The sequence below is a fragment of the Pelodiscus sinensis genome, chromosome 4, assembly GCF_052426305.1.
Source record: "Pelodiscus sinensis isolate ZL-2025 chromosome 4, ASM5242630v1, whole genome shotgun sequence".
Taxonomy (NCBI): domain Eukaryota; kingdom Metazoa; phylum Chordata; order Testudines; family Trionychidae; genus Pelodiscus; species Pelodiscus sinensis.
This window is the reverse complement of record NC_143055.1, coordinates 131548418-131575697: the sequence shown is the minus strand read 5'-3', so window position 1 is coordinate 131575697 and position 27280 is coordinate 131548418. Positions and strand designations below refer to the sequence as shown.

The 27280-nt window shown below is 43.2% G+C and overlaps 1 protein-coding gene across 12 annotated transcripts in view; it reads left to right on the top strand.

Annotated features, from left to right (window-relative positions):
* WRN (WRN RecQ like helicase) overlaps positions 1-27280 on the top strand; it is an 87193-nt gene that overhangs the window by 16015 nt on the left and 43898 nt on the right. For all 12 annotated transcript variants that reach the window (XM_075929332.2, XM_075929330.2, XM_075929329.2 and 9 more), the window contains 11 exons: positions 3446-3595; positions 6870-6942; positions 8212-8326; positions 10048-10471; positions 11787-11867; positions 13324-13474; positions 14300-14375; positions 16875-16942; positions 17380-17488; positions 19760-19828; positions 23606-23688. In XM_075929332.2, the coding sequence (XP_075785447.2) occupies positions 3446-3595; positions 6870-6942; positions 8212-8326; positions 10048-10471; positions 11787-11867; positions 13324-13474; positions 14300-14375; positions 16875-16942; positions 17380-17488; positions 19760-19828; positions 23606-23688 (1399 nt within the window). The remainder of the gene's footprint in view (positions 1-3445; positions 3596-6869; positions 6943-8211; positions 8327-10047; positions 10472-11786; positions 11868-13323; positions 13475-14299; positions 14376-16874; positions 16943-17379; positions 17489-19759; positions 19829-23605; positions 23689-27280) is intronic.

Below are 27280 nucleotides of genomic sequence, written 5' to 3'. Positions count from 1 at the left end.
GGTGCACAGTCTGGGAGGGAATTGTGACCTAGAAGAAGAGGAAAAGGGGGTGCAGACTGCAGAGGGTTTGAGTAGTGACCTGGGGCGAGGGAATGGGGTGCAGGTTCTGGGAGAGTGCTTGGGTACAGGAGAGGACTCACCAGGAGGGGGAAGAGGCTTGTGCTGCCCCCATCCCCCGGGTCAATATCTCAGTTTCTATTAGCTGGTTGTTTCCAGTCACACACAGCCTCTCCCTCCCATGGAGCAGTGAGCCGCACAGACTGTGCTTTAAACCGCAGCAGCTGTGTGCCTGAGGATCCCAGCAGCGTGGTTCACGGGCCGGATCTGGCCCCCTGGCTCTATTTTGCCCAGCTGTGGGCTAGATCCTGTGTATCACTAGGAACAAACGGAAGACTTGCCTCTCTCTTTATTGGTACCAGGACTAGTTACTCTAAGAAGCTGTCATTCATTTATCTGCATCCTGTCCTGAGGGGACATGATCTCTGTTAGTAGAGGACAGTTAAAATCCCCAGGTGATGTAGCATTTTTTGTTTCTGTAACTGCTCTGATTTTCTTGAGCATTTCACAGTGACTGTCATGATCCTGGTCAGGTGGTAGGTAATATATTCCTTCTGTTATCCTCTTATTAGTCAAGCATGGAATTTCTATCCATTGAGATTCACACAAGATTTTTACTGTATTTCAGTCTTGCTTTCTTTCACATACAGGGCATCTCTCTTAGAGGTGTGAATGAGTACTTGCATATCAGAAGCAATGGGGGGAGGAGGGGAGAAGGAGCTGGTGCTGCCTCTGCCCCCACCCCTATGTGCTGCTGCCTTTATCAGTGCAGGGGCAGGGCAGAGGCTGCTTTGCGGCGGCAGCCCCTGCATCCCAGCTGGAGCAGTCTCTGTCCGTGGGGAGCTCAGACCCCCTGCAGTTAGGGGCTGATGCCAGAGCAGCTTCTGTCCACTGCCAGCCCAGGCTGCTGTGGACAGAGGCTGCTTCGCAGCAGTCTCCCCTGCCCTCTCCACCCTCACAGCAACCTCTGTCTACAAGGAACTTAGATCCACTGCAGGCAGAGGCTGCTGCCACCCTGTGCTGCTGTGTCAGAGGCAGCAGTGTGGGGCATGAGGGGAGCTAATTTTTAAACTGGCTCTCCTTGTGGACCGGCTTACACCTGCCACCCTGTGCTGCTGCAGTGCAGGATGATAGGGGGCTCCTCGGGAGTGGGGCTGGAATGCACTAGCTGCCAGCCCCTCCCCAAGGGACTGTGGAATAGTTGACTAAGCCTAAGAATTCATGCGATTAGTCGACTATTCTATTACCCACTAGCTAACATCCCTAGTATTTCTCCCCAGCACAACCTACTGTATCTTAAGTGGTTGCTTTGTACCATTAATGGCATTTTAATGTATTTTTTATTCTTTATTGCCAATCTGGAAAGGGAGGTGATTCCTGAAGTAGCACAATTTGCAAACAGTTATTTGTTAGTCATGAGCAATGTGGAATTTCAGAGAGACTTAACCAAGCTAGGTGAAAAGGAAACACAATGTGGAATAAAAGCCAGTGTGGCTAAATGTAAAGTAATGCGCAATGGAGGGTAGCATTTAGAACCCTGTAAAATGTACCAGTACTTTTACTGTATGAACTCAGGAAAGGAATGTGGATGTCATAGTAGGTGTTTCATTAAAGGTGTTGGCTTAGAGTACAGCAGAATTGTGGAGGCCAGCAGTTTATAATGGTCCAAAGAGGGAGCGACTGGACAGTTTTATATGGATAGCAAGAATATTCAGCATTAAAAGAGATAATACTAACAAAAACCAGCATTGGAAAGGGATATTAAGCATACTTCAGCCTTAACTATCAAGACCAAGAAATGAGACCTGTTGTGGGGAGCAGATTATCCCCCTCTGCCCACTGTGGAATTTTGTCTATCTTTCTCTGAAGCATCTAATACTGGCTTCTGTTGGAGGTGGGACACTGGGCTAGGTGGGCTGGGTATCTGTTCCTCTGTGGCAGTTCTTAGGTTTGACACCCTGTTCTTCTGAATAACCATTCTCTCTCGGAACAGGGCCCATTAACTGAGTACTTAATTGCCTCTGTTCCCTGTAGATAGCATAATGCATGAAACAGTGTTTAAATTCCCCAAAATGCTACAACTGATGCAGTTCACATTTTCAAGTCTGAGTATTTACTGTTACAGGTGCCCTTTTCTCTGTTCTTCCAGCATAAAACATTACAATACCAACCTCTGTCCAGAGCCCTAATGTAGATATTGGTAATTATTGATTGATTGAACCCTCAGATATCAAATCCAGATGTGGACATATGTTTGTATTGATGCGTCTGGTCGCTTAGGGAAATACCTGTGTGCTAGATCAGTTGACTCAGGGAGCAATCTGGAGCAAACAGTTCTATATCTGGGACAAGAATGAATTATTGTGGTCTCTTCTGGTCTAATGTCATATTGCTAGAATACAGATGTAGAGAACATAAATTCTGATCACCCTTACTTTTCCTAATGATAGGCACGGCATACAGAATTTTAAGACTTTTAAGGTAAAGTCTTAATACTTAGTAGAAGGTTGTGCTTTTGGACCTGGTTTGAGAGAACAATGCCACATTAAACTCACGGAAACTACTGTTTAGTAGAATCAGAAACCATATGCTAAGAAGCTGGAAATAGGTATATAAGAAATACATCATCTCAAGAAAGCATCATAAAAGCTTTTAAAGATGATGAAGTGGAGAGGTTAGAATCAGTGCTTTAAAACAGTAGTTTTCAAAAAAAAATTCTCGTGACCCAGTTGGGAAAAATCATTTATGCCCATGACCCAATAAATTATATCTGTTTAGAGCCCCCCACCCTCATTCTGTGGGGCTCCCCTTGCAGCTTCCAGGGAGCTCCCCCCCCACCACACACACACTCACACAGACCTCCCCTGTGGCTATGGGGGAGCTCCCCCTCTGCCCCCCAACCCCTCCAACGAGCTCCCCGCACAGCTGCTAGGGAGCTTCCCTCCCCAAAATGCTCTGGCTGCTGACCCAGTTCCCCATGTCGCAACCCTAAGTTTGGGAATCGCTGCTTTAAAATGACCCTGTATGGAGCACTTGTGTGGTGTATTTCTCTTTCTTGCCATGCTGTGGACACCAGCTCCTCATTTCATATGCTGATGGTGCCCTGATGCAGCATTCTAGTTGACAAGAAGGGAATGCTGTACAAGACTACTACGTCAGGGCACGAATGCTGAAGTTTTTCAGTTATAACACTGTAGGAGGAGAATCAAGCTGTAAATCTGTAGGTCTGTTGAGAAATGAGTGAATTATGATTTATTCAGAGCTTCCACTTACATTGTTGAATCAGCTTTGTTACTGATTCAACTGATTTGTTGAATCAGCTTTGTTCTGAAATTTTTTTTTACCACATACAATTGCTGTGAACTTAATAAATATTTCTTATTTTTAGCTGAAATGTATGGAGATATGGAGTCTGAATGGCCTAGTAAAACATCTATTTAGCAAACAGCTTCTGAAGGACAAGAATGTACGCTGTGGTAACTGGGAAGAATTTCCACTCAGCGAGGAACAGAAGTTGTATGCAGCCACTGATGCTTATGTGGGTACAAATAGCTCCGTTCCATGTTTAACTATTTAATTCCTCTTAGTACATTATTTGCTGTCCTTTTTAATGTCTTGCAGTTGTGCAATTCAGATTCCTTGCAGCAAAATTGTTAGAATGAAATCCACCCCACAAAACACTCTATAAAACGTCATAGTGTTGGTGACTGAACTGTGAGCAGTCTGGCCTAGTCTTTGGATCAAGAGGCTGGCCTACCAGTTAGAGCTGAATTCAAATGGTGGGGATAAAGAAATGAAGACAAGGGTTGTATCCGGGAGTCAGAATGAGACAGTGAAGGCAAGAAAAGAACTAAGTGCAGTTGTGGGCTAGGAATATGTAGAACAGCTCCTGAGCTTAAATATCAGCCTGTTGACTCCTTCTGCCAATCAGGTGATGCAGTTGACTCCCTCAACCAACCAGGGCCATCTGTACTCATTAGCTTGCCAGAGGAGTGGCTGTACTGCAGGCTGGCCTCTGACACATTGTGTATGCTACTGCCCAACATTTTCCCCTCTTGATTGCATTTTAACCATGTATTCGTTGGGGGCTGTTCTCCAAGGTACTGCTTTCTATCTTAAAATCTGGGTCTGATCTGTGAATATGCTAGAGCAGTGTTTCTCAACCAGTGGTACGAGTACCCTTAGGGGTACTTGAGAGAAGTCTGGGGGGTACGTCAACACAATTGTAATTTGGAGAAAACTGAATTTTTGTTTTAAATTTGACAGCGCTTTATTATTTTTGTACTTTGTACACTCCAAAATTTCTTCACCTGCCCGCCTACGATTAAGTTGTTTAAACATGTGTTGTAATGGCAGAACAAAAATGTGTGTCTGAAAACTAGAGGTACTGGAGGTACTTATAATTTAAAAAAGGGGAGAGGGGTTATGAAAAAAAAGGTTGAGAAACACTGTGCTAGAGAATTATGCAGTTTAGAATTATAAACCTATAAAAGTCAAAACATTAGGATTAAAATTATATAAACAGCAGCATTACATAAAGACTTGCTGCATTTTCAATAATAACTTCAGTTCTGTGGATTAGGATAGGAGTGGCAAAGAAAAGTATCTAACTTGTCAATTTCTATTGACCAGAAATGTTACCATCCCAATATACACTTGTATCATTTGGCAGGCTAAGGACATAGTCTATTAGCAGGAAACGTTATCCCTCAGGGTGTGTCTAGACTACAGGTTTTTTTTAAAAAAAGTGGCCTTTTTTCGAAAAAACTTCCCCTGCGTCTAGACTGCTGCCTCATTCTTTCAAAAGTAAATCGAAAGAACGTGGCAGATTTTTCGACCGCGAAAAACCTCGTTTTATGAGGAATAATGCCTTTTTTCAAAAGTGCTCAAACTGTGCTTTTTCGAAAGAGAGTCTCCAGACTGCCTGGGTGCTCTCTTTCGAAAAAGTGGTTTGCTTTTTCGAAAGTACTGGTTGCAGTCTAGACGCTCTCTTTCGAAAGAGGCTTTTTTTAAAGTATCTTTCAAAAAAGCCTCTTTCGAAAGAGGTTTGCAGTCTAGACGTAGCCTCAGAGAAACAGCAAGGGCCAATTTAGTCAGGCATAATATCCAGTTGAATAAGGGTTCTGTTAGTTTTAGAAACAATGCTTAATTTTCTGTTGGGAAAGGGGGCAAACAGAGGAGAGGAAAGGCCTTACTTCACTGAATAATTGCATGTGGGAATGAAGTAATTACAATATCTGGGACATTACATGAACTGATCTCAAAGTGCTTTGTCAAGGAGGTTAATATCATCATGTCCATTTGATATAATTTCTCTGGCCACAACTCCTGCCAGCTACCCAGAGACTCCCCTCACATCCCAGCACCTCAGCTTTTCCCTACACCAAAGCTTTCTCCCTCTTTTCCATGGAAAGTTCATGAAACCAGCCAAACCCAAGAGTTTGACTCCCCCTCTCCCCAAACCTTGCATCCTTCCCTTTGTCCCATACAGGCCCCTCACTCCATCAAGCTGCAGTAGTTAGGGAAAGGTGCCTGCTTGGGGTACTTGTTCTCAGCAGCATCAAATCCATCATCATATTTCCATCTCAAACAATGACCAGGCCCCAGTGGTTTGTGTTTCAACATTTCCAGGCTAGAGTATTGTATTTCTCTCTCTGAGGCTTAGGCAAAATGTTGAAAGCAGCTACAGCTAGTGCTTGATGCAGTAGGCTGTCTCCTTACTGAGATGAGCTGAAAAGCAAATTGTGTTCTTCTACATCTAGCTATAACCTTGCACAAGGCACAGGTAGAGACTTATCAAGAGCCAGCTCCAAGAGTGAGGAAGCAGGAACAGTTATTGTAGTTCTCTTTAATATTGTATATAGCACTGTCCATAAGGCTCTTTATTAAATGAAAATAGAGGACGTAGTCTGCCCACTTTTTGTGTGCCATGGAGCACTGAGGCAGATGGTACTAATCTATTCGCCATGCCATAGTCCAGTGGCTCTCGGCCTTTCCAGACTACTGTCCCCTTGCCAAGAGTCTGACTTGTCATGAGTACTCCTACATGTTTTCCCTCACTTAAAAATTGTTTGCTTAGAGAATCAGAATAACAATACAAACCTGTCACAGTATGTTATTACTGAAAAATTGCTTACTTTCCTGTTTTTACCGTAAAATTATAAAAATAAATTACTTAGAATAGAGATGGTGTACTTACCTGTCAGTGTATAGTACATAGAACATTATGAACAAGTCATTGTTTGAAATTTTATTTGTACTCACTTCCCTAGTCCTTTTTATGTAGCTTGTTGTAAAACTAGGCAGATCTCTAGGAGAGTTGATGTTACCCCCCCCCCCAACCCACCAGAAGACCTTTATGTCAATTTTAGCCAGTAGCGTAGACATGGCTCTAACTTTGTACTGTAGACTGCGTCCAAGGGTGTAGAGCGAAGGCAGTTTGAGTGACTTATTTAAGCAAGAGGTTAGCTCAGCATTTGCTTTGTTTCTAACTTTAAGTGAACAGACCTCTAACATCTTGAAATAATGTTCACTAAAGTCATTGATATGTTCCTGCACCCATACCTGTACTTTAAGAATGTATTAGGCTAAATTGTACTTTGTATCGAGTTCTCTGACTTAATGTTCCATTACTGACATTGTTTGGAATACAAATCCTTCACTTAGTGTTAAATAGATTTCATGTCTTGGATTTGAGAAGAAATGTGTAGCTTGTTCAGTTTTAAGCTTTTCTAACCATAGAAGGGAAAAAAATGTAAAATGTGATCTGTATGGAGTCCAAAGCATTACATTTGTTTTGCTTCTCTTTACAGGCAGGCCTCCTCATTTACCAAAAACTGGAAAACATGAATAACTATGGTCAGAGGCTCTGTTGTATAAAAAATGGTAAGTTGCAAATGAAAAGAATAAGGAATGTGTGTGTTCTAATCAGACATTGAATTGTTTGGAGTTTACAGACAGCTTGCAGTGAGAGTATTCTCTTTGGGTTCTTTGATGACCTGTATCACCTTGGTATATGAGTGTTTTCCTATTTAGACATCTACATATATGCCCAGATTTTTAGAAAAGCTTATGTCCCATTTACATGTTCAGAACTAATGAGTTAAGCTAAAAATCTTAGTGTAGCTTTTGACCATGTTGTTTCCAGGGAAAGCCGCGTGGAAAAAGTTTTCTTCTCTGTCTGTGCAGGCTGTACCCTTCTTTTCACTCTAATGACCATCCAGCAGTCACACTGCCTTCTAGATCACAAGGTTTAATTTTTGTGACCTCTCTTAGTGGCTGTCTCTATATTTGCAGCTTTCATAGGATGTAGCTGCATGTTTGCACACTTACTTGTGAGCTTTAACAAATAAAACACCTTTTAGTTTATGATGCTAAAGTCTGTGGAGATACTCATGTTTAAGTTGCATAAGTCTTTGTAGGATCGGGGCCTAAGAACACTTAGTCTAAATGTGTGGGCTGTTCACTCTGTTTGTGGCACAGTAGCATGCTGATGTGCTTGTTTAAATGAAACAAGTTTCCTGTCCCAAAGAGCCTTGTGTCCAAATTCTTAAAAAATAGAACCTTAAAGCTAAACTACTTTAATTCCATGCTGAAGCACATACATAAGTGGCCACACCTCAAAAGTGCCATGATGCAGCATCTCCCATTGCCTTAAAGTGAAGAGACCGTGAGTGAGGGGTTGGAGCAAACAACTAATCACCACGGTGCAGAGAAAGTCTAGAGTCAAGACTGTCTGATGACTGTGTTGGTATCTGCTGGTCACTGTGGTAATACTTAGAAGGCTACTTCTGTGTCTGTTCCTGCTGGATTGAGTTTCTTTCACCCTTTGGCTAGCTCCCACATGGCTCAGGACAGAGGTGCGGGGGCTGTGTGAGACTTGCTGTCCCTAGGAAGCAGTGGAGATAACCTCTGGGCCCTTCTGGGCCTCCAGATGGTGCTCACAGGGATGGTTTGTCTCTGCTGGGTCCCATTTTCTATTGTGCAGCACCTTATCAGGCTGCTTCTGAAAATAGGAAGTAGACAAAGCTAATTATTAACTAAAGCATCCGTTGTTTTTATTGGATCAGTAACTATTTAGTAAGTGTTTTTGTACATGAAGAGAAGAGAAGTGAGTTATAGGTAAAGGAACTTCACTGACATTGACTTTTACAGATGGGGAGATGTTGCCAAATGAAGTCAAGAAGCAACTGTCCTCATTAGCTGAAGAAATGATGGAGCTGGCTAATCATCTTCCCAGCACTTTTGGACAACTTAAAAATACACAGAGGTAAGATGTTGCTTAAATCTGTTTTATCTTTGAAATCCCTGTCAGTGGTATGCTCTTATGTTTGTACTACTGGTATCCAATCCAGTGCACTGTATCTGTATTTACAGATCCATGTGTCTGTTGTGGTGGATGAGGACTTCCCGGGGTCCACACCAGACCACAATATCGGCTGCTAAGAGTCCTTCCTTGCTTAAAGCACATAAGGGATTCTCCCAACAAAACAAACAAAAGTTATTTTTCTTTGGCCTGCCCTGGGAGAGGGAGAATCAAAGAAAAAGATAAAAGGTGGTCATTCTGGTCACCCTTGCTTAATGCCTGGTCCATAAGGTCTGAGGAGTAGTAGAGTTTGTGACGGTCTCTTTTTCTTTGCCATTCTATCCCTGTTGCCAGCTGTGTCCAAGGCAAAGCAGTCTTCCCTTAGTCTCCGCTCTTCCTGTTCCAGGCTTTCCCTTTTTAAGCTTCCTGCATCCAGGCAAGTTTTGCAGTTTATCTTGTTAGTGCTGGCTGACTCCATAAGAACATGTTGGAGCACCCCGTCTAGTCCTGTTTAAAAAAAACTTCAGCCCATGAGAAAGCTTCACTTTTCAGAGGCAGAATTAAAACTTTTCCTTGTGTAATAGCAGAGGATTTGTGGTTTAGCCTCCCAGCCATGTCTTGTAGGAGTCTGAAATATACGATGAAGCCTGTGACCCTTAACTGTGACAAAGCCCACCTTAAGCAATTGCTCAGATGATCAATGAATTTTGAATATTATTGCAACTTTTAATCAGCGTGGGTATAGCTCTGCTCAATATGTTTGGGAATTCTTTAGGTCTCAGGATAGGTGGGAGCTTAAAGTGGTCTTGCACAGATTTTAGTTTACATAGCTAATGGACAATTCTTGCAAGCAAAGTCAGCTAGTTCATGTCTGCATCCCGATTCTCCTCATGCTGTACTCCGAGGATCAAAGGGGTCGATAGACTGATTGCCCTCCCGGTTCTTTCTCACTGCATGGCCTGTGTGGGAGCCTATAATGCAAGGATGGGCAATAATTTTTGAAGGGGGGCCACTTCACAAATTTCTGAAGTTGTTGTGGGCTGCCCTGGAAGGGGTGGTGCCTCAGGCGGAAGGGGTGGTGCCAGGAGGCTTCCCATGCTCCCCTGTCTGCAGACCCTGGTTAGCTTGGGGATGGGGGGAGCATGTGAAGTCTTTGCCCCTGTCCCCCAGCACCTAGAGACACCCATCAGCTGTTTTGAACAGCTGGTGGTTCCCTCTGATGCCGTGCGCCCCTGGCAGGAGGAAGAAACTTCGCACACTCCCCCATTCTCAAGTCTCGATTGACCTGGGGGCAGGTGAGCAGCGGGGCAGAAGCGGGCCGGATTAATTGGCTTGGTGGGCCGGATGCGGCCCACAGAGGCTGTCTTGCCCACCCTTGCTCTAGTATCCGGAGCTTATATGTTGGAGCAGTGTAACTGCATGATGAAAACCATTTTTCCTCCAGAAATATAAGTTGTTTGTATTTATTTTTGATTGAGGAGAATTTTGTATACATGTAAAGATTATTTTTTTTACAGCTGAAACAACAAATCTGCATCTGTGATGTTTTGAGGAAATAGAACGGGTTATTTTGCTGTATGTTAGCATTATCTTTAAGGGCAAGAAGTGCCTTTAAAAAGCTGCTGCTAAATTAGATACAATAACATGTATTTATTGCTTTTTTAATTCTCCTTTTTCTCCAATAGAGCTGTAGAAATATTAAATGATGTGACGGAAAATATAGGTTCTCTAAGAAACATGTTGCTTGGTGATCCCAACTCCCAAGCAGAACTGGGGAGCGACTGTGTTGCAGCTCAAAAAAAATCTGAAGTGGTGTCTACCATTCTTGAAGAAGAAGAGGCTGAAATGCCTGAATTTCATGCAAGATTTCAAGATGATTTAAATAATTACATTGATGATGATATGTTACTCAGTGTCAATGGGGGACACCTGAATGGAAGTGAAATGGAAATTAATACGCCTGAGCAGAAAGATGGAACTACAGACACAGGATCTAAGGATATGACAGAGAGAAACTGCCTAATGTCACTGGACATTACTGAATATGATCTTCAAATGTTGGAACTTAAGGCCAAGGAAGAAATTCCAAATGAGGCTGCTATGTCTGAGGTAATGGAGTAAAATACATAAAAGTGATGAACATTACCAGAAAAAGTGATCCTACTGTTAATTTAGCAAGGGATTTTAAAGAGTTGACTCACAGAATGACAGCTAATGTGTGGGAGAGAAAGGAATATTTAATTGCTTCCCCAAAGCTGAATGTAAAGCTATAGTTTGGTCAATATCTAGGAAACCAGTCAATCTCTGAGCCTCTCTTTAGTGCCACTACCACTTAGCTCCTGGTTACTTCAGTACATACACAAACTCTAGATTCGTTCTTTCTACTGTGAGTATGAATTTGAGAGGGTAGAGGGCCAAATTCTGCCTTTAGTTGCTGGAGATGAGCAGGGGTATCACAAGGCACAGTTTGAACTACAGAGTTCATAAATTTAGAGACTTCTCCTTAATAGAGAGAGATTCCCTTTAATTTCTGTAAGGGTACGTCTACACTGCACAGCTATTTCGGGATACTTCCAGTATCCCGAAATAGCTACCCCGCCTCTGCACAAGCCGCCCGTTATTTCAAAATATTTTTCAGGATAATGGATGCGCTATTTTTCCATCCCGGTAAATCTTGTTGCATGAGGGATATGGGGAGGCTTGAAATAGGGTGTTATTTTGAAATTTGGTGCTGTGTAGATGTGCCAAATTTCAAAATAAGCTATTTCAAAATAGATTTGAAATCAGATACGCAATTTGCATAGTGCAAATTGCGTATCATATTTCAGGTTTAGGGTAGGGTTGCCAGATACTTAAAAAAAAAAAAAAAATCAAACATGGCGTGGCAAAAACAAAAACAAAACAAACAAAAAAAACCCCCAAAAAACCCACCATACACACACAATAACTGCACCTTTAAATCCCAGCACTCCCTGCTCCCCCCGCTAAATGCAGCAGGGAAGGAATGTCCCAACCGGCCTTCCGGCCGACAAAAAAACCAGAAACTACTGGACATTTTATAAAACAGTATTTTCTGTTTTTTTTACCGCACAGATACCGGACTGTCCGGGCGAAAACCGGACACCTGGCAACCCAAGTTTAGGGTACTATGTAGACACATCCTAATTGATATAACTGTTTTCTTTTGAGTGCTTTGTCTGTATCTGGGTTAAGTGGACTCTTATAACATCTATGGCAATTTTCTGTGTTTGCCTAAAATATTTTTTAAACATGTTTTATTATGGGAAGGTCCAGACAGAATTGTTTAGCTAAGAGTTATCTCCAGCTAAAGCTTGAATGATATATAAATAAGGTGTCTGTTAGAGGAATGGATGGGTGGTGGACTTCCAATAAGATAAAGACTTATTTTGAATCATTCCTTTAGGACCCGTATTACAGAGAGAATGAACAAAATCTTGGTTGTGTCATTGAAAGTGATGAAGAACTGGAAATGGAGATGCTTAAAGTAGGTGCCATAATGTTTGTTTCTCTCACCGAGGTAGTTGGTAGTCATTTTGGTTGGGGGACGGAAAAGAGGAAAGAGACTGTTTATTACAGTGTGGAGGTTTTCCAGCATATTCCAGATATTTTTGACAAAAATCAGAAATCCTCCTGTCAGACCTATTCTCTCCCTCTCACTGTGGCCCTGATCCAGAAAGCACGTAAGCACAGGCTTAAAATTAAGCCTATGAGCCATCCCATTGAACTACTCACATAATTAAAGTCAAACAGTGCTTTCCTAACAAGCACATAAGATTGGCCGTGCTGGGTCAGACCAATGGTCCATCTAGCCCAGGACTGGCTGATGCTGGATGCTTCAGAGAGAGTGGCCAGAAAACAGCAGCTATCTACTGATCTATCCCTGTCACCCAGACCCAGCTACTGGCAGTCAGAGGTTTAGGGACTCCAAGAGTTGCATCCCTGATCATCCTGGCTAATAGCCATCGATGGACCTATCTTCCATGAATGGATGAATCCATGAATTCCATGAATCAAGACCTTTGTTGTGAATCTCATATCTCTTCTGTTCTGCTCCTGTCTTGATTTTTCCTCTTTTCCTTTCACAAGCTGTCCCTACTGTGTTCTTTTCTTTTGTATACATGTGGCAGAGTGAGCTTTATTTACATTCTAGTCTTGGAATACTGGCTGATTCGTGTTTTCCTGAGGAAGAAGGGATATCTTAGTTGCAAAGTACTAGTAAACTACTCAGTAAGCTTTTCATGTTTTACTTGTCCCATTGAATGTCACACTACATCACAACGGCATCCTTTCTCCATCTATTTTGCAAATCGTTAATAAAAAACAAGACTTTCTCCATAGAACCTCTCCTAATCATATTCATGAAACAGAATCCCAAAGGGAGGAAAAGAATCAGAAATGAGAGTTGTTGTCCAGCAGCTTAACCACATGTCCTGAAAGAAGCTATTTACAATGTAACATGATGCTTTTAAATTTTTGAAAGATCACCTCAGAGGAAGGATTGGAGAGATTGTAATGTAACTGGCAAATGAAAATAACTATTTCTTCTTCAGATGGTGTTCTCTATATGTATTCCAATTATCATTGTATGTCAGCCCAGAGCAGGAGGGATGGAGGGCAGGTATTGGAATACAAATAGAGACCACACATCTCAAAGAACCCCCCAGTTACAGGTAAGTAAATTCCTCTTATAAAACGTCATATTTAGTGGAATTTAAATTAACAAAACAGTAACACTTGAGGGTATGTAGCTGTCTACTAATGACAGTTTCTCACATACATGACCTGATTTGTGCCTCATGATGAAGTGTCTAAGGCAGACCATAATTGGAGTATAATTCACATGGCCTTGAGCAATATTACTTAAAACAAAATGGCAGGTTCTGTTCATTATTATTTCCCCTGCATGCAATAGTGGTTAACTTTATGCTTCCAATTTTCAGTCTGTAGAAGATGTAGACGATTCTAAAGTCAGTCGAACTGACTCTGATTCCACTGAAAGCAGGAGAATTGATGGCACAAAATTGCACCTTTCTCCTGATGATGATGAAGATGAAGGCATTGAGGAGGAGGAGGAGGAAGAGGAGAGTTGGGGTAATATTGAATTACAATACCAAGTATGAGTAAAAGTTGATGACAACTCTGTATTGTGTGTGAAAGCGGATTCAGGAGGTAGCAAAAAGCCCTGTGTTTGGTTTACTGCAGACAGGGACACCAAACAGACGTTGAAGTTCTGAAGTAGCGCTCACTGGTACTATTGAGACCAAAAAGATAAGTTGGAGTCCAGTTTTGTCTTTGGCTAACTGTAGGTGACTCCTTACAAACTAAAACTGGAAACATATTGAGAACAAGGGGGATAGCGTGAGGAATTACTTGTCCCACACTGATGCCCTCTTCGCAGCCTGTCTTCCTCTCATCACAGCAGTCTCACTGTTCCATCTGTGGACCTTGGCTGGTCAGTCTTCTCCCAGGTGATTTTGCCCCTGTGGTTGGGAACTGGTGATGTGGAAACAAGTCCTGTGGGGAGTGCTGGCCTACTCACCCCTTGGTGACTGAAATCCTCCCTTCCTCTAGCCAGTCTCCAAATTAACCCCTTGACCAAAACCCAACTATTTTCAAGGAGTTATATTTAACTGATGTGTTACAAATAGAAATTGGCAAAAATATGCTAAGTTTCTTGGTTGCTAGTATTCCATGTGGTTATATAGGTTGAGAGAAATAACCTTATCAACTTGTCATGGAGAAAGAGATTCATGGTTTCATTCCTGACAGTGTCTTGCAAATTTGCTAGATTTTCCGGTTAGAGCTGCATGAGTCCAGGGTTCAGGAAATTAATAGCAACAGACTTCCTGATCTCTTTCTGTCCATTGCTTTTCACTTCCCATAGAGCTAAATATGCATGCGTTGTTTTTCTTTCAGATCCTTTGTTGCCTGTACCTACTGAAATACAAGTCACGTGCTTAAAGACATATTTTGGGCATTCTAGTTTTAAACCGTAAGTATGTTCTCAATTATCATACATATATATGTCCAGTTCCTTTATTTGTTTAATTTAGACTGATTTTTTTAATTGCTTATGATAAGCACCAACAATAAGCTTATTGGTCTAGAACAGAGTTTCCCAAAGTGTGGTCCACGGCCCAGTACTGGTCCTTAGAAAAAAGATACCTGTCCTCAGAAAAATGTTTGTGCATGATTCTTGGGAGAGAGCCCGTCGCTGCAGCGTCTCTGCTGGGCATGCTTCTGGGCGGCGGGTGCTAGGATCCAGGGAGAAGTCTGGGCACCGTGCACATCGATGCAGAACACCGGATGCAACGGGGGGGCCGGCGCTGGCCGATAAAGCGGCCGGGATTGGGGCCAGGAAAGGGGGCGGAACAACCCGCCGGCCAGATAGGGCCAGCAACACACCCGGGGGCAGGTACGGCCTGCGGTTTCATCCACGAACGCAGGCGTGACTGGGGGAGAGAACACGGGACTACTCACCTAACATCCAGGTCCCATTCAAGCTGAGTCACCCTTCAGGCCTGAAATGGACTTTCTAACCTTACCGGTCCCAAACTGGAGTGAAGTAGATACGTTGGGGTTGGGGTTGGGAAACCGTCCAGGGCGGTCGACCAGGCCTGCTCCTGTTGGCACTGGGGGCTTTGGGAGGACCAGAAACAATTTATTTGCATATTCATCATTTGCTTAATAAATATGCAAATGTGCAAATAAATATTACCAGTCCTCCAAAAGCTTGTGAATAGGTTTACTGGTCCCCAGTCTCAAAAATATTGGGAACCACTGCTCTAGAACACGCACAAATAGGCACAACCCCTCTGTTGAGAAGCTGTCAAAGTAAACTTCATTGCGAGGTGGCTAAGGATGTAAAATCCCATTTAATTAGCTAACTGTTTAAGCGGGGTGGGCAGGGGCTGCTCCAGCCCAGCTGTGACCCTGCACTGGACTGCCGGCTCCCAGCCCGAGCAGGCTTGTGGACTGGGCGTTGTCAGCCTTGCACGGGGTGGAAAAGGCAGCCGAGGAGGATATCCCAAAATACTTCAAACAAAAAAGCAACAATAAACTTTATGACTGAAGTTTTGTATTTGCACTTTTTTTATATTTGTCTTAGACACATAGAGTATGGCTACACAGTGGGTTGGTTTTTTTTTTAAAAAGGAGGTATGCAAATCTCACTTGAATTTGCGTATCTTCTGATTCTTTTCCTGGAATAGGTTTTTCCGATATTTGACCCAACTACACGGGGCCAAATGTCTGGAAAACTCCCTCTTTCGAAAGCTCCCTTATTCCTCGTAAAACGAGGTTCACAGGGGTTTTCAAAAGAGGATTTTTTTCAGACATTTGGCCCTGTGTAGATGGGCCAAGTATCAGAAAAACCTCTTCCAGGAAAAGAATTGGAAGAAGATATGCAAATGTGAACATGATTTGCATGCCTCCTTTTAAAAAAAAAAAAAACCCCACAGTGTAGCTGTATCCTATATAGTATGGAAGAACATTGTGGTGATGCATAAATGTCAGTGATAAACAGATTGCTCTACAAATAGTGCTAGTATACGGAGGATAGATTTCTAGTGCATCGTAACTGTGCAGTATTGGTGTACATACATCATATAACAAATTATGTAGTATTTCAACCCATTGGCATGTAGCAACTACTTGATAACCTAGATATCTGCCTTCAAAATGAGCAGATTCCTGTGCTGGTGTAGTTATGGGTGTTCAAGGATACTAGAGAGATGGGTGAAGTAATATGTTCTGTTGGATCAATAAAATATATTCCCTCACCCACTTCATCTTTCCAGTAATGTGTATAACTTCTGTGTACTGCAATGCCTCCAAAAATCTATCAGTGTTATATCATTATATGGTGGTATTTTCAATATAAATAGGGTAAAATAATTCTTAAAATGCTGTGAGGTTTGCAATTTGCATCATGCAGCAAGTTTTATGAAAACTTTGGGAAAAATCAGTTTTCTTTGGGAAAAATCAGTTTGGTAGATTCTGAGACACAATAAGGCAAATCTGGAGTTTTCTCAACTTTATTTATGTTAATACCCTCTCTCACAGAATGGACCCAAAGCTGTGTTTGGCAGCCGAGTTTAAGCATTTCCCTACTTTTTTTATGGTGAAAATGACTGACAAGCCTATTTGAGGATCAGCTTCTAATAATCTACTGGGCATCGGCTGCATTTGTAGTCTTTCATTAATGATTGAGACAAATCCTGCTTGCCTTACTCCTACACATAGTCCCAATATGACTTCAGTGGTATTGCTTTTCTCCAACAAGAAAGTCCGGTTTGGCTGTAAGTAGTGTGTGAGGAGAGAGAGCACACTGAGAATACTGAGGAGATGATTTCAACTGTGGTTTTATGACCTGACAGATTTACTTAAGATCTAACATTACACATGTGAATGCCAGATACATTGCATGGTAGCGCAAGATACAGTTGCCTATAAGCAAATAAAAAATAATCAATATGTATTTAATTTCAAGGGTCCAGTGGAAAGTGATCTCTTCTGTTTTACAAGATAAAAGAGATAATCTTGTTGTCATGGCAACTGGTAAGTACACACCTTATGTTAAAGACACGTATGTGAGCTTCTTTTCTGACAGGGTTGAGGGTTCTAGTCACACCTTCTCCCCCGCCCACCCTGGGAGAGACCGAACAGTCAGCACAGGACAAGGGACATCCTGAAGGTAGAGAGAGGTGTGTGGGTTCTGGCATGGCTTAGGTGATAGGGCATTTGCCTGGGGAGTGAAGGGTGGTGGATTCGAGTCTCGCCCCTCCCTCCCTCCCCATCCTGGAACCATCGGACTGCCAAAACTGGATAAGGGATGTCCTGCTCTAAGAATGCTCTAAAAATTGTCATGCATTGATCTGTTGGGTGTTAGGAGGTACAATAATGGGGAAAGCGAGATACCAAATAAGCCTGTGGGGAGGAATTAGACTTTCAGTATTTAACACTTGTGGCATTAGGGGCTGTATTTTCTCTTTAAGGATATGGGAAGAGCTTGTGTTTCCAGTTTCCACCCGTTTATACAAGCGGCACAGGAATAGTCATCTCTCCTCTTATTTCTTTGATGGAGGACCAAGTGCTGCAGCTTGAGTAAGTAGTATAACAGTAGCAGGCACGTGCCATGTCCCCACAGAAACCCAGGGATGCTTTTTCTGCCATTTGTTGGTGTGAAAGGCTGCAGCTTTGACACTCCCGATTAGGCCTATCTCATCTGACCCCTGCATAGCACTGGCCAGGAAACCTCTCCAGTGATTCCAGCATCCTGTCCAATAATTTCTAGTTGAGCAAGAGCAGATCTTTCAGGAGGCAGCATCCAGCTGTGATTTAAAGATGTCAAGTGATGGAGAATCCAACACATCCTTCACTTTCCCTGTTTCAACCTTGGGAATAAAGGGCAGTGTGGCTGCACCTATCTCTGTTCCCTCCTGACATCTGTGACGGTCAGAACTCTCCAGTGTTTTCCCACTAGAGAATAATAAGTGAATGTTCTGTAAATAATGCATTGTAACATTAAATATTAGGCTATAGTTAGTTAGTTTAGCAGTTGTTCTGCTCATTTGGCTGCATCAGGTCCCCCTTTTTTTGTCCAGTGAGTTTTTTTTCCTGCAAATGTTCCCACCTTCCTGCCCTTATGGTGGATACTAAGCCCTTGAGGTTTAAGCTCTGCCTTTCTGGTCATTGACTGATTCCCTGGTTTGATTATGAGTGCTGCAGATGCTATTTCTGCTTAAGGGGCTCTCATGAACCATATTGCTGTTCAGTCTTCAGCTTCTGTTTCACTTGGGCCAGAAAATCAAGAGAATCTCTCATAAAATGACTCCTGCTAGAAAGTGCACGAGGGATACTTCAGACCCTGAAAGTTCTTCTCTGGACTCTAAGCAATGATGCCAGAGCCAAAAGTTGTTTGGAGACATTCAGACTGCAGTTAAGGCACAGTTTTTTAACGGGGAGGGTAATTAACCATGTGGACAACTTACCTGGAGTGTAGTGACTTTTCCATCACATGATGTCTTTAAATCAAGATGTAATGTCTTCCTAAAAGTTTTATTGATTTCTTGAAAGAGTCACTGGGTGAAATTTTCTGACCTGTACTATGCGGGAGGTCAGACTAAATGATCACAATAGTCCATTCTGCTTTTAAATTCTATTAATATTAATGTTGAATTTTCCTCAGGTAAGTGGGTTTAGCCCACAAAAGCTCATGATACTTTATATATGGTTTTGTTAGTTTCTAAGGTGCTACTGGACTACTTGTTTTTTTAAGTTACAGACTAACATAACACAGATACCACTCTGAAATTATCAATATTAATGTAGAATATTCTGGATTTACGCTGCCTCTTTTTTATATAACTACAATACATGTGCCATTGTTTCCCCTATACAGTATTACTGAGCTGTACTCTCAAGGAGAATTATGCTTGCTCAGTCTCTTCCATCTTCTGCAAACCAGACAGGGAAAATGCCTTTCCCAAACATGGAATTTTTGTATTAAGCACTTTCCTTATATTTGCTGTTTTCTGCTGCAAATTATGGTATTATGTAGATGAGAGGCTCGACAGACTTCCCTTGCTGCCCACAAGCCTCCAAGGACAAATATTGGCCAGAATATGTTTGTGTGTCTAACTCATTATCTAGACATTTGCTCCCATCAATGTAAAATGAGTGTCTGTTTATTTACCACCTGCTCACTGGTTCATTAATTTTGGAGTCTGAAGGTATTGGATCTCTGCAGTCTCATATGCCCACTAATTCAGCTGTCAGTTTGGATGAGGTGCTATCAGAGATTGAAGTGTTCCAGAGCTGGAACTAATGGATCATTTAAAAAGCAATAAATCCCAGGCCCAGGTGGTATACATCCAAGAGTTTTGAAGCCGCTCAAGTAGGAAGGAGTTGATCTGGTAGCAGAAATATTGAATTGCTCATTTAAAAAAAGCTACTTTAATGTTCCTGTATGTTTTAAAAGCATCTAGAGAAGACTCAAAGAATTATAGACCAATAAGCCTTACATCGCCATCGGGTAAATTGGCTGAGACAATAATTAAATAGAATAGTAAAACACCTGGATGATCATGGTATGAGGGGGTCTAACCAGCATGGTTTCTGCAAAGGACAGTTAAGTCTCACTAATCTGTTATAATTCTTTGGTTTGTAAAGTAGGGGTAAATGAGAGCTGATTGACATGTATCTAGGGTTTCAAAAAACCTTTGATAAGGTCCCTTACAAGAGGCTAATAAAGAAAAGTAGTTATGAGTAGAGAGGCAAAACACTGTCACGGATCTAAAACTAGCTAAGAGACAGGAAACAAAGAAATAATTTCACATGAACAAACCATATCTTGTTTGTGCTTTCTTCATATAGAATGTCAGGCATTCCAGCTTGCTTACTCGGATCAGCTCAGTCAAAAAATGTGAGAGGGGACATCAAAGCGTAAGTTTCACTACTTTTTAATCTCTCAACTATCAGGTCCTGAATACAGATACTTGAATTACTGGGAGGAAAAAGGAAAAGAATCTTGCTGATTTAGCTGAAGTCATTGACTCATAGAATACTAGGACTGGAAGGGACCTCGAGAGGTCATCGAGTCCAGTCTCCTGCCCTCATGGCAGGACCAAGTACTGTCTAGACCATCCCTGATAGACATTTATCTAACCTACTCTTAAATATCTCCAGAGATGGGGATTCCACAACCTCCCTGGGCAATTTATTCCAGTGTTTGATTACCCTGACAGTTAGGAACTTTTTCCTAATGTCCAACCTAAACCTCCCTTGCTGCAGTTTAAGCCCATTGCTTCTTGTTCTATCCTCAGAGGCCAAGATGAACAAGTTTTTTCCCTCTTCCTTATGACACCCTTTTAGATACCTGAAAACTGCTATCATGTCCCCCCTCAATCTTCTCTTTTCCAAACTAAACAAACCCAATTCTTTCAGCCTTCCTTCATAGGTCATGTTCTCTAGACCTTTAATCATTCTTGTTGCTCTTCTCTGGACCCTCTCCAATTTCTCCACATCTTTCTTGAAATGCAGTGCCCAGAACTGGACACAATGCTCCAACTGAGGCCTAACTAGCACAGAGTAGAGTGGAAGAATGACTTCTCATGCCTTGTTCACAACCAGGGCTCGACAAATAAGGCAGTCTACTCGCCAATGATGAGTAGATTGCAACCCGGAAGAGCCAGGTTCGGGCGATCTGCGCATGCGCAGAACAATCTGTGCATGCGCAGATTGCTGGACAGCACGGCTGGCAAGCAGGGCTTGCCGCAGTTCAGCGAGCTCTGCTCACAACACACCTGTTAGTGCATCCCAGAATCATGCTTGCTTTTTTTGCAACAGCATCACACTGCTGACTCTCATTCAGCTTGTGGTCCACTATAACCCCTAGATCCCTTTCTGCCGAACGCCTTCCTAGACAGTCGCTTCCCATTCTGTATGTGTGAAACTGATTGTTTCTTCCTAAGTGGAGCACTTTGCATTTGTCTTTATTAAACTTCATCATGTTTACCTCAGACCATTTCTCCAATTTGTCCAGATCATTTTGAATTATGACCCTATCCTCCAGATTAGTCGCAACCCCTCCCAGCTTGGTATCATCTACAAACTTAATAAGTGTATTTTCTATGCCAATATCGAAATCGTTGATGAAGATATTGAACAGAGCTGGTCCCAAAACAGACCCCTGCGAACCCCACTTGTTATGCCTTTCCAGCAGGATTGTGAACCATTAATAACTACTTTCTGAGTACGGTTATCCAGCCAGTTATGCACCCACCTTATAGTAGCCCCATCTAAGTTGTATTTGCCTAGTTTATTGATAAGAATATTATGCGAGACCGTATCAAATGCCTTACTAAAGTCTAGACTTTACATTGGGCTCATGTTAATGAGCAGTGAAACATGTATGACTTTTTCTTTAAGAGACAGAAGAAGAGCCTCAGAGAGGAGTGCAGGTAGAGCATCGGACTCTTAATCTGAGGGCCCAGGATTCAAGTCCCTGCGTTCCTCTCTGGGATCTTCCTCGGGAGTCTTCTGTCTCTTTCTTCCCCCTGACATCTAGGGAGTTTTTCTTTAAGTATTGACTTTGTGGCTCCCCCTTGTGATGTCCTTGGCCTCCACAAGTCTTACTGCGTGCATCAGAGAGTCAGATGGCAATGGTGTTCACTCTGCTGCCTGCACTGTTTGTTCTGTCAGACTTCGCCTCTAGCTCTGAATGAGAAGGAAAGGTCATTATTCAGCATTGGTAGCTTTCTCTGCTTCGTTGGCAGATTTTAGTTTCCCTTATTGCTTGCTGGTCATGTAGCTCTCATCCCATTTTTCTATCTTCTGGTTGAGACAAAGGCTACTCAGGGTTGTGTGATGAATTAGTGACTGTTATGGATAGATTCACAAGGTGAAGGCCCTGTCCTCAATAGAAAGGTGGGTTGCCTATTCGTCTCTTCCAGGACATGATGTAGTAGAGCAGCTGCCTGAAGCACCATCTCATGGAGTGTTTTGATGGGTGGTGTTGGGTTGGGGGTCTGAGCCTGTGCTGAGACAAAATCCCTTAGTGCCTGGTGAGCAGGTGATTCTGCTCTGCAGTCCTGACTCTGTGATCCTCAAACCAGAGAAGTTTATGGGAGTTGGTCAGTTTTGGGGACTGGAAACACTTCAGCTCTGCTCAGGCCAGCTCCTTCACCATCCTTGTCAAGCTGCCACGGGAGGCCTGAATGCCATTCAAAGAGGATAGTGGCACTGGACCTCCTGCTTGGAACCAGGTGGGAGGAAAAGAGGAGTTTTGAGCCGTGGGATTTCCCTGCCCCAGAAAGGCTGAGTCTGATTGCACTGTGTCAGCCTGTGCTGTGCAAGTGACAGCTCTCCATCCCCAGGGTAGCACTGACTTTCTTAAGGGAAGGCCATTTCAGGGTTGCTCTGCCAAAGAAACAGTGCTCATCTTCAGCTGAGTGCAGTGTGACTCCAAAATTCTGACACGCATCAGTCTTGGATCTGTGTTTGGAAAGGTGAACCCTCCCTGGTCTAGGACCAGGTTACCACACAGAAGGCCCTGGTCTCCCTCTCTGAAATGGTCCATGAATGCATAGGCTCCCAATGAGCAGGAGAAACAGGGAGAACATAAGAATGATAAATCTAGCCTGCAGGGCTTCTCTTCTCTAGCTGTGAAGGGCCTTGCTCTTCAAGTCCTGGCAGATAATACCACAGCAGCTTTGGCAATTGCATATCCATGCAGCAGGGGAAGGTTTGCTCAGCCCCTGGGATGCTATGTGTGTAGTCCAGTCAGCATATAGGAGCTGCATGAGGATACTGTGTGCTCAGTGAGGACAGAGCCTTTGAAGAACAATGCTGCTAGTTCCTCACCTCTGCTGACGGGCATGTGCAAAATGAGATTTTCAGACACTCATAACGTGGTCACACTTGAGGGAAGTTTCATGAGGATGGCAAAAGGCATATCATTATCCCTCGCACCAAATTTCTAATCCCTGTTCCAGAGTGTGGAGACACTAGAGATTCTGTGAAAATAGTCGTGTTTTTTAACATGGGGGAAAACATTGTAATTTTTTCTAACCTCTTTCTCAGAAGTGGTTGAACTGTTTTAACTAAACCATTCCAGAAAATTGAGCCTGAGACAGCGTTGGTGTAGGGAAAATTGCCGTCTGAATGGTTAAAGCTTGTCAAAGGTATAAGCAACTGAAAACCGGGCCTGAACTTGGAGAGTGTTAGGCAAATTTAAGTTTATACATTGCTGCCCCAACGCAGCCTATGATTTTCTTTGTCTTTAATCTATATTCTCTTCAGTATTACTTTTCTGTTTTATATAATATTTGATCTTTCTCCCTTTCCCCTTTGGAGTCTTGAAATCAAGATTGGACATCAATTTCTAATGCTTTAACTCAACCACAGGTTATTGGGCTGAATGCAGGAATCACTGAGTGAGATTTTCTAGTCTGTGGTATGAAGAAGATCAGACTAGATGGTCAAATAGCCCCTTCTGGCTTCAAAAATCTAAGAAATCCATTTCTTTTTTCTCTTCCTTCCTTCCTTTGTTTCCATTCCCTCTCCCTGCATCTTTCCTTTCCTCTCATGTTCTCCTTTCACAACCTTTCTGTATTGTCCCCATCTTCATTTTATCCAAGGCACTCTTTCATTGCAGTTGAATTAATTGTTTGAGATCTCTTTCATCTGCTGCATATGACAGTATATTTTCCCATTTTGTAGTGGCAACTATAGAGTTGTGTATATAACTCCAGAGTTCTGCTCAGGAAACTTATCATTGCTTCAGGAACTTGACAAAACCATTGGTAAGTTATAGTAATTTAATTTTGGGAGCTTGTGGGGAATTTACTCCTGAGGAATTCTGGGCTACTGTGCAATGAAGAATTTGCACCAAATGAATGTTTCCCCCAGAATTTTATTTTTTCACACAGAGTTTGTGATTTCCATCAAAATGCTTGCTCTTGGTAAAAATCACAAATTTCAGTCTCTCACACTGTGAGGTTCTCTCTGACAGCCTGAGCCCCGATATGTGCAGGATTCATAGCAGGGGCCCCAGCTTCCTGGGGCAGATAGTCCTATTCCTGTCCTACATGGGGCTGACATCCAGAGCAGCATTTTACAGTACAGATTGAACATCTCTAGTTTGGCACTCTTGGGACCTCACTGGTGCTGAACCAGAGAACTTGCCAAGCCACGGGAATTCATTATTGTCTAGCACAGGGGTCGGCAACCTTTCAGAAAGGGTGTGCCAAGATTTAATTTATTCACTTCTATTTATGGATCTGTGTGCTAGGCGGAGGAAGGGTCAGGGGCAGGCTAGGTATGGTGACCATATTTACTGAACCAGCTATAGCTAGAGATAACGGTTTAATTTAAACTATTAAACAGCTTAAGCATTTTTACTTTCTCATGTTAGTTTATCACACTTCATTTTAAATAAAGTAAAATATCAATTTATGTCCAACAGAAAAGGTTTCACTGTTTTCTTTATTTGTGGTGGGGTGGGAAACCTTTTTTGGGTTCAGGGCCACTGACTCACAACAAAAAAATCAGTTGGGGACCACACAAGTGAGAAGCAAAAAAAGCTTCCTCCCAAAACCCCTAACCCTCACTGATGAGGCCCCCAACTGAGACACCTCACTCTTCTGGCATGGGGTGAGTGGGAGGAACAAGGAGGACTGAGGTTCAGGGCTTCCCATAGGCCAGAATGACTTTTTCTGGGGTTCCAGAGTTAGTGGATTTTGTGGACCCCCTTAGGCTCTGGGGTGGGGACAAAAATAAGGGGTTCAGTGTGCGGGACAGGGCTGCCAGCCAGTGGGATAGTGATGCAGGAGGTGGGGTGCAGGAGGGGTTGAGGAAAGCAGGGTCTGGAAGGGAGTTTAGCGGCAGGAGAGGGTGTGGGGTGGGAGTATAAGAGGGAGTTTGGGTGGCAGAAGGGGGTTGGGGGATGAACGCAGAAAAGGTGAAAGGGTGAGAAGTAAGCCAAATAGCTAGTTGGGGAGGTAGGCAAAGAAGTGGGGAGTAAAGGAAAGTGCAGCTTCTGCAAAGTAAAATTGTATCCTTCCCAACACATCTTCCCTCTGCTCCAGCTTCACTTCCCTCATCCCCATGATCCCTCTCCCCCCCCCCGCAGCTTGATCCCCTCAGTGTAACCCCTACTCCCTCCCATCCTGCCCCTGAATCCTCCTTCATCCCCCCTTCTACCCAAACATTCCTGTACCCTCAGCATGCACACCAGCAGGGCAGCAGCGCTGGGACTCGCAGCCCCCCCGGGAGCAGCGCTGGTGTGGAGGGGGACAGAACCACTTCCCTACCCAGCCCAGCGCTGGGGCTTACCCCTCACCTGCAGGCTGCGGTGCTGGGACGGGCAGAGCGTGGGGCTGGTTTGAGCTCAGTCAGGCGCAGCAGGGCACTGGGAAAGGGACTCCCCACCCCCACACACACCGTGTGTGGAGAGCAGCACAGTGCAGCCTGGGCCCTGGTACCTCATGGAGGCTGCAGCAGCTTGTGATCGGCCACCCTGCCCTGGATCTGCAGAGCAGCTCCAGCCCCACTGCTTCTGGAGCAGGGAGCAGAGTGTTAACCCCTTTGCTTCTGGGAGCTGCACACCCAGGCTAGGCAGGGACAACCCCAGGACCGCAGAGCCCAGTGCAGGGTCATGCCGCCTGCTCCGCTTGCCGGGCTGTCTTGGCCCCTGCGTGCAAACGCCTCCCCTTCCCCTGCTTATCCTTCCAGTAGAAAGCCGGAGCTGGTTCTCCAGCCTCCAGCTATGTGGCAACTGCAAGACTCCAGCCCCTGCTGGGGGAAGGAGAGGGGGTGCTTTAACTCAAGCTCCCACTGCGCACACCACTCAAAATCAGCTCTCATGCCACTTACATCAGGTCACATGACCCCTGGTCTAGCAGCATTACCCACACTTCCACTGCTTACTTAGCTCTTGGAAGACATTGAGGAGTAAATTAGAGTTCAATAGCAGCCCAGAACAGTGACAGCCAGGACTGGTGGCTGTAAACAAACTTTATGGGACTTAGGGAAACTTGGTCACACCCATGATAAGTGGACATCCAGCTCACTAAAATCATGCCACCGATGTTGCTGGACCAGAAGGGTTCAACCTGCATAGGGCACAGAATTTTGTTGGCGCAGAATTCCCCTGAGAATAGGGAATGGATTGTGTTGCTTTTATTCAAATGTCTTACCAACAATGTGTTTAGGTGGGTCTTTTTCCTCTGCATTTGTTTAATATGCCCTGTTTTGAGAGTTTCTCAGCAAGTTCTGAGTCCAAAATGGCAATCCTCACTAACTGGTGTCGGTACACTCTGTTAGAGTAAGTTAATTACCTTTACTAGATATACATAAAGAGAGAGAGGCCCTGAGCAGCTACTACTCATAGGGATAACACAAGGATGAGTATAGGCTGTGCAATATCAGCAGTTGAACGTGCATTCAGCATTTTCAGAAGTATCTTCAAGAAATTAAAAATAAGCATATTTTAGCATTCTAATTTTTCAGAATATTACACTTGATAAATGCATGTAGCATGAGTATTGTGGTTAACGAACTATTTCTTACAAAATACGCTAATGCAGCTGATGCCCCCAAACAACCACTGCAGCAACTCAAAATAAATTAAACTTCAAAAAAATTTTTTTTGATTCCCCAATTTAGTACCCAGTGTTTGTGAGCTGCAAAGAGCTTCCTGAACTTCATGGGAGTCAACAGGAGTTGAGTGTATTTCGTACCTCCAGGACAAAGCCCTTAAATTTCAGAGCCTTTATATTACAGGTTGATGAAGACACTGGTTATAAAGACAAAGTGACAGTTCAAATCAAAATATATGATGCATGTGTTAGAATGAAGAGTTGCTTTAGAAGTTTCTCTCCATCAGATTTACCTATGCTTACATTTCCTCTTAAAAGAGATGGAGCAATTCTGGGAATCTCAGGCCTCATTTTAGTACTAAGCAAACCAAATAGAGAGTATCTATAAACAACTAGGTGAACAGCCTGAAGTCTTTATTGGTACCAAAGAAGAGAGAGGAAGTAGAAGGGGAGAGCTGTTGTTCGACCCATCTTATGAGCATGGGCGTGAAAGCCAGGGACATGGTGAAGAAAAAAGGGGAGTAGAGGAGGAAGGTCTGTGACATCTTTCATTCTGGCTTCATATGAAAAAGGTGAATGTGAAAATGGATTTCCACTGGTCATTAAGCTACCAGCCATTTTAGAAACTCAAACAAACTTCTCTGGCATTCCCAGGGCTCCCATCTGGGTAATAGCCAAGGGCTGATCTCCACTTGCTCAGACTTCTCACTGTAAAGTTTTCACTTGAGTAAATGAGGCTTATATTTTCTAGAACATTTTGTATCCTTTCCTGAAATTTCTGTGCTCATTGCATGTG